This window comes from Orycteropus afer, unplaced genomic scaffold (genome assembly GCF_000298275.1).
Source record: "Orycteropus afer afer isolate SDZICR_OR568_19922 unplaced genomic scaffold, OryAfe1.0 scaffold00269, whole genome shotgun sequence".
In the NCBI taxonomy this organism is placed as follows: domain Eukaryota; kingdom Metazoa; phylum Chordata; class Mammalia; order Tubulidentata; family Orycteropodidae; genus Orycteropus; species Orycteropus afer.
In genome coordinates this window covers 156,477-164,652 of record NW_006921856.1, presented here as the reverse complement: position 1 = coordinate 164,652, position 8,176 = coordinate 156,477, and the positions used below count along the sequence as shown (strand labels likewise).

At 38.4% G+C, this 8,176-nt stretch overlaps 1 protein-coding gene across 1 annotated transcript in view; it reads right to left on the bottom strand.

The window, feature by feature from the left end:
• Window positions 1–8,176, bottom strand: part of XRN2 (5'-3' exoribonuclease 2) — a 115,561-nt gene that overhangs the window by 92,123 nt on the left and 15,262 nt on the right. Inside the window, exons 2-3 of the mRNA XM_007950360.2 lie at window positions 1,932–2,059; window positions 1,738–1,849 (exon numbers count right to left, since the gene is read on the bottom strand). Of these exons, the coding sequence (XP_007948551.1) occupies window positions 1,738–1,849; window positions 1,932–2,059 (240 nt within the window). The remainder of the gene's footprint in view (window positions 1–1,737; window positions 1,850–1,931; window positions 2,060–8,176) is intronic.

The following is an 8,176-nucleotide window of genomic DNA, read 5'->3' as shown; positions in this document are numbered from 1 at the left end:
GACGGCACATAACAACAACAACAACAAACTAAGCTGAGGTTGGATGGAACTCTAAAGCATCCTATCTACAGCTAAATGTAAATTCTTTTCAATTTTCGTTTGAACAGTTTCCTTTCCAACCAGACTATCTAATCTAGCCCTCTCAAGTACCAAGTCCTATGATCTATATTTATACTTTAAAAGCAACAGCAAATAAAATAATAGCAATGGAATAATGGAAACTGATCTTAAAAAATGTGTGCACACATATGTACTATGTGCATACATAACTATCCATATATTTTATACTTCATCTATCAGTAAGGGCACACTGGATTAAGTTGAAGATTTTCTTCAAGAATTTTAACTGAATGTGATTTGAAATGCACTCTAAATAAGATATATTCCTTTTGTTTATTCTTCACTATACTGTAACTGCAACTTAGCAATTTATCAGGTAGCTACTGTTTTTCAGTGAGTGTATCAACCTAAAAGGCTAATCTTTTTGACTCAAATTTTTATGGATTTCCAAAATCATTCCATTAGTCCCTAAATTCAAAACAAAAAACCCACTGCCATCAAGTGGATTCTGACTCACAGTAAACCTTTAGGACAGAGTAGAATTGCCCCATAGTGTTTACAAGGCTGTAAATCTTTACAGTAACAGACTGCCTCATCTTTCTCCTGCAGAGTGACTGCTGGGTTCAAAGTGTCAACATTTTGGTTAGCAGCTGAATGCTTTAACCACTACACCACCAGTGCTCCTAATAGTCCCTATTGTTGTTGTTACGCGCCGTCGAGTCGGGCCTGACTCATAGCGACCCCTCCCTGGGTTTCTGAGGCAGTATCACTACGGAAGTAGATTGCCCAACCTTCCTTCCGAGGAGTGGCTGGTGGGTTTGAACTGCCAGACTTCTGGTTAGCAGTCAAGTGCCTTAGGCACTATGTTACCAGAGCTCCCTTGCATGTGCTTAATCTAAAAGAAAATCTAATTGAAAATGACTAAAGAAATGTAGGGTTATGATTTATTTTTCTCTAAGCCCTGATATATACTTTGTTGGTCATTTAGACTCTATTTGGTTTTATTACAGGTCACGAAGCTACTCCCTTCTTAAATCATTCTGATAACTAATCATGGCATAAGGATAAAATCCAAACTCCCAAGTATTGTCCCAAGTCCAAACTTCCTCTAGTAGTTGCTCTACTTCCCTTCCAGTACAAACCATCTGCACTATCCAAATGTGTCAAGTGTAGTCAAATGCATAGATATTGTGTTTACCTAACCCATTTCAGAACTGTAAAAAGCCCCCATTTCCACGTTGTCCTACCCATTCCCCACCACTGCCCTATTATTCTTCACCCTTAAAGAAATAGGACAAAAGGCACCTCCTATTTCTTACATCCCCTAGGAATACTGACCTCTCCTCTTCCCTTAATCCCTTAGTACCCTCCCATGTGTTACCTAGTGTTGATAGAAAGTTCTTAAGTGACTAAACTCATGATCCCTTAAGTCTCCCTCTCTTTGGTAGTAAGTACTTCAAAAGCATGAGCACTCACTAACATCACCAGTATCTCACAGTGCCTGGCACACATTAGGCACTTAAAAGATGTTTGAATAAATGACTAAAGGGTCAGGCTTTCTTTCTCAAACTCACCACAGTCAACATTTTTCATTACTTAGATAACTTTCATTCTATATACTAGGGACACAGCAGAAATAAAAATGAACTTTTCTAGGTTAATTATTTTAGGACTTACCACTCCATCTATTGCCATGTAGAGAAGTCGCCTTGGTCTTACAATATTGAAAAGTCTATCAATGTACTCAAAAATTGCAACCATCATTTCATCTTCATTTTTTGGTGCTGGTCTATAATTACAAGCAAACAATGTAATACAACATGGTACCACTTCTTGAATTTGTGATATCACTGACAAAAACAGGTACGTACTTGTCTTCAGGATGAGTACAGGGATGGATGATTCCATTCATGTCCAAATATAGATTATCAAACTCCACATCATTTGGATTAGGTTTACTAGCATCCACTGGAAGCTTTACACCATTGCACTCCTTTGGCTGTGAGGAAGAGATAATTAATAATAGTTTGATTGTTCAGGCCAAAAAATTTTAGATTCCAGGCTTAGGCTTAGTACAAATCTGTTTCATTCTCAAACTAGAAATAAAGCACTTTAAATCTTAATAAGTTATTTTATTCTTTAAAGCAAACTGAAGCAGATTTTTCCCTGCAAAAAGTATATGGCTTCTGATGTAGCAAGTTAATCTTGACTATGTAGAGGGTATTCAGTTGTCCAAGTGAAAGATCACCTTTCACTTGGGAGTCACAGAAGTCTTTTTCTTCACCATCCAAACAATATGCTATGTGCCATCTTTTTTCCCAAAGAATAAAGTTTCAAATCTCCAGCTTTGGGTTAGCAGCTGAGCAGTTAAACCAGTATGTCACCAGGGCTCCACCCAGTCAATAAGTCCTGACAATTTAACCTCAAAAATGTTTCTCCATTCCATCTCCTCTCATTCCTACTACCATAACCAAGTTCGAGGTCATCATCAAGCACCTAAAAGACCTGAACTACCTTCCAATAGACCATTCTACCTCTAAGTCTCCTATCTCCAGCCCACCCTCCATACTGTCAGAGTTCTCTTACTAAAACACAAATGTAACTGTGTCTCCATCTTGCTAATTGTTCCAATAGTTGCAATAGTACTTTCAGACCAATAAGCCTAAACCCTTTAGTCTCCTGTCCTGCCTCAATATCCTTCAGGCCCCTCTATCTCCCATAAGTTCCTAGAAAAAGCTCTTTCATCTCTTAATGCCCCTGTATACTGTTTCTCCTTTCAGAATGCCCTCTCACCCACCTGTTGAAATCTTATTAATTTTCCAGGGTCTAGATGCAGATCAAATGTCACTCCCTTTGTAACATTTTGTAGTATCTCCCAAGCAATCAACTGCTCCTCCTTCTGTTTCCTTACAATTTTGCTTTGTCTTTTGTAGCACTTCCATAGTTTCAAAATTAGTCATTCTAATCCAACTACACTGTGAGAGATTCTTCAAAAGGTAAAGACTGTGCCTTACTCACTACTAAGGCACTCAATTATATTTTTGTAAATGAACATTAGCTTTGTCTTTTCATCCAGAACTTAGTAAAACAATGAGACCAGATTTTTACTGTTAACAGTAAAAGATCATTTAGAATCTAAGATCCCCAAGCACATACAAAGAATCATTTGTAAAAGCAAAAAACTGTAAACAATTTAAAAACCTATTATGTACATGCTACATCACGGATGAGCCTCAAAAACATCATGCTAAGTGAAAGAAACCAGTCATAAAAGACCACATATTATACAATCACATTTATATGAAATGTCCAAAAATAAAAAACCCCAAACTCACTGCCATCAAGTCAATTCCAACTCATAGCGCCCCCCACTGGGTTTCTAAGGTAGTAAATCTTTACAGAAGTAGATCACCCCATCTTACTTCCACAGAGTGGCTGGTGGGTTTGAACCGCCAACCTTCTGGTTAACAGTCAAATGCCTTAGGAGATGTCTAGAACAGACAAATCTACAAAGACAGACTGGTTGCTTCAGGTTGAGTGTAGAAATAGGATGGGGACGATAAGCAATGACTGCTAAAAAAGACAAACCAAACCCATTGCTATGCAGTCAATTCCGAATTGTGGTAACCCCACGTATGGCATAGTAAAACTGTGCTCAACAGAGTTTTCAAGGCTGTGACTTTTCAGAAGTAGACAGTCAGGCCTTCCTTCCAAGGTACTGTGGGTGAGTTCAAACTGCCAACCTTTTAGTTAGTAGTCAAGTGCTTAACTGTTTGTACCACCCAGTGACTCCTAAGTGACTGCCAATAGGTACAATATTCTTTTTGTGGATGATAAAAATGTTCTAAAAATAGATAACACCAATGGTTGGAAAACTCTACATCTGCTAAGAAATATTAAATTGTACAGTTTAACGACATTAACTTTACCTGTAAATTTTATCTCAATAAAACTGTTAAAAATAAAGAATTAAAGTAAAAGGTCAACTTAATTAGGAAGAAAAGAAAAAAAATCATGAGAAAAAGAATGGATTAATAAACTATGGCATGTCCACATACTGTAAAGCCAGATACAAATGAGAGTCAAATAACTAGAGCTGGATGGTCACAGATAACAAATACACTGCTGAGCCAAAAATGCAACCTGAAAAAGAATATATACAGCATGCTATTTATACAAATGTTTTAAATATAGAAAATAATTTTATTAGATACTGGTCAGGGATATATACATATGCAGTGGAAACAGTAAAGCAAAGGAATGATGATAAGCACCAATATCAGGATGGTGGGATATCTCAAAGAGGGAGGGAAGGGAATGCAATTGAGCTTCAATTTGTAATTATAATTGGAGAAAAAGCATATCAAAAGGGACAGAATGATAGGGAAGAAGCTATTAGACTGGGTTCTGTATATACATGTTGTGAATCAAGAAAAAGGGGCTTGATGAGAGAAGTTAAGTGGGATAAGTATTAAGGAAAGCAGGAGGATCAATTCTTTGGGGGAGGGGGTTCTCTTGTAGAAGATAATCTGATGACTGGTGAACAGAAACAAATACTATGAAGGCAGGAGACTCTTCATCTTAACTCTACACACTGATGTCGATATTTTCCTCTCTCCTGTACCGAGCAATTACCACACTGAGAAGAATCAAAGCTCACTTTCTATGTACCCCATACCTAAAAAAACCAAACCCCATAAAAGGCCAAAACCAAACCAAACCCACTGCCATTGAGTTGATTCGGACTCACAGCAACCCTCATTGGGTTTCCAAGGCAGTAAATCTTTATAGAAGTAGACTGCCCAGTCTTCTGCAGAGTGGCTGTTGAGTCTGAACCACCAACCTTCCGATTAGCAGGCAGATATGTCTTTGGCACTGTGCTACCAGAGCTCCTTGCCAGACAGTAGATTTCAGACTTGCTGACTACATGATCTCAGCTTGAACAACTCAACTCTGCAAAAGCAGCCATAAACAATACTATGCATGAATGGCTGTGTTCCAGTAAAACTTTATTTATGAAAACAAGAGGCTGATATCAGGGTAATGCTTGACCTAATGCCTAGAGCATAATAGGCACATTCTACCTTGTCAATGAATGCGGAGTGCAGCTAAATGAGAATTTCTACTTCCCCTATCTAGAAAAAATTATAGTATAATGAAAGGGGGAGGGTAGGTGAGTCCTAATACTGAGAAATGAGCTCTGTATGAGGTGTATTTATTAATACTCCCATTTTATAGTTGAAGAAACTGAGGCACAGAGTTTAGGTAACCTTCTCAAAGCCAGAAAGCAGTGAATGAAGGACTGTATGAGCCAAGCATATATAGTTAATAAGCCAAAAAGAAATAAAATGTAACAATAAAACATACTAAATTCAAAAGAAGGCACAATAAATGCAATGTAAAAAAGTACCACCACTTTGGAAAACAACCTGAGGTTACTCATTTATTTTTTAAAATAATTTAACATAGAATCTGACCATTTCACTCTATACATATTAACCTAAAGAAATGAAACCATATCATATATTCACATAAAAACTTGTATGTAAATGTTCATAGAAGCTTTCTTATAATAGACAAAAACTTGAAACAATTATACATTCATCAATCTGGCAAATAAAATGAAGTACAGGCAGTCCCAGGATGACAAATGAGTTCCATACCATAATCTGTGTTTAAGTCAAATTTGTATGTAAGTTGGAACAGTTAAGTAGTTTGTAGGTTCATACCTAATATAGTACTGGGCAAATTGGCTGCAAAAGACCTCTTTCAGTGCTGAAGAGCAAAGATGCCTCCTTGAAGACTCAGGTGCACCTGACAGAAGCCATGGTATTTTCAATTGCCTCATATGCATGTGACAGCTGGGCAATGAGTAAGGGAGACAGAAGAAGAGTCCATGCTTCTGAGTTGTGGTGATGGTGAAGAATACTGAAAGTACAATGGACTGCTAAAAGGACTAACATATCTGTCCTGGAAGAAGTACAGCCAGAATGCTTCTTGTAAGCAAAAATGGCCAGACTTCATCTCACCTACTTTGGTCATGTTGTAAGAAAGGACCACTCCCTGGAGAAGGATATCATGCTCAGTAAAGTGGAGGGTCAACAAAAAAGGGGAAGGCCTGCTACAAGATGGATTGACACAGTGATTACAACGATGGGCTCAGGTATAGCAAGGATCGTGGAGCTGGCACAGGAAAAGGCAGTGTTTTGTTCTGCTGTACAAAGGGTTGCTATGAGTCGGAAACAACATGACGGCACCTGACAACAACAACATCTAACATCAGTATATGGGATAGAGTGTACCTTTCTTTGCATAAGAAAACATTAACAAAACACTTCCAGGTACATTAAAACATGTTTAACCTAATAACGTTTTAATGCTTATCACAAAGTAGCATCTCTTATTATGATCTACTGTAGCCAGCTCAAATTTTTAACGTAACAGACTTTACAGGGGCTGAATCATAACTACAGGTTGTATGTAAGTCAGATATTGATAACCCAGAGACAGCCTGTACTATAGTCAAGTGGATTTATCTCAGGAACACAAGGGTAGCTCAACATTAAAAAAATCAATCAGTATATTATACCACATTAATAGAACAACTGACACAGAATGCATATGACAAAATCCAACATACTTTCATGATAAAAACCCAACAAGCTAGGGATAGAAGGAAAACTACTCAATATGAAAGAATACTTATAAACAATCCATAGCTATTATCAAACATAACCTATATACCTGAACTATTAGGTATATCTATGAAACAGGGAATGTACCCAAGAACCATGTATAGGGTTGGCGGACAATGGTCCTCTAAGTGTATTTCTATGATCTATAAGAATTCCCAGGTGCATAGTAGAGCTGACAAGGGACAAGGCTGTAGTCACTTCTTGGTCATAGCCAGCAACCAAGAGGGACTAAGTTGAACTGGTGGGCTTGGGACCATAGTCGCAGAGGACGTCAAGCTCAATTGGCATGACATACTACACAAAACATTGTTCCACCTCCTACTTTGGCAAGTAGTGACTAGGATCTTAAAAGCTTGCAAGCAGCCATCTAGATGCAACGATGGGTCTCTCCTCGTCCAGAGCAAAGAAGAAGAAAACCAAAGATTCATGGAAACGATTAGTCCTAGCAACTGGTACACCATGTGATCCATAGCTTATACAACTATGAGACCAGAAGAACTAGATGGTGCCCAGCTACCACTATCAACCACTCAGATGGCGATCTATGTAGGAGATCCTGGATAGAGAGGGAGAACAATGTGGAACAAAACTCAAAATCATTTAGAAAAAATAAAGGGGGGGGGCAAATTTGCTGGTCTGATAGAGCCTGGTGGAACCCCTGAGACTATGGCCCCTAGCTGTCCTTCATGTCTGGAATTGAACCCACACCTGTGGCTTCCAGCCAAACAAAAGACAGGCATATCAGCTGAACATTTACCTGAGGTAGATACACTCCTTGGAGAGAACAATCATGGGAGAAAGAAAAGCTGTTTATGCACAGGGAGACAGCTCAGGCGGCAGGAGTGCATGGAGGGATGGACACAGGGGAAGAGGCAACTATGGGGAGGAAGTGGGAAGGGAGCTGTTGCATTGTGGTAAATTGTAGTCAATGTCATGAGACAAAGTATTTGCAGACTGCTGTATGGAAAGTGAATTTGCTCTGTAAATTTTCACCCAAATCACAATTTAAAAAAACAAAAAAAACATAGCTAATACTATACTCAATGGAGAAAGACTGAGAACTTCCAGCTTAAGATCAGGAATAAGACAAGAATAACTGCTCTTGTCACTGCTATTCAATACTGTACTGGAAGTTCTAGCCAAAGCAATTAGGTAAGAAAAAGAAATAGAAGTTATCCAAATCAGGAAGAAGGAAGTAAAACTATCTTTTTTTCACAGACGACAAGCTCTTATACATAGAAAACCCCAAACAATCCACAAAAAAGCTACTAGAGCTAATAAATTAGCCAAGCAAAATTGAAGGACACAAAGTCAACACACAAAAATCTAGCAGCAGGCGGGGCAAGATGGCGGACTAGGCAGAAGGATTGCACAGACCCTCTTCAACAAAGAAAAGGGAAACCAATTAACACAGACACAGA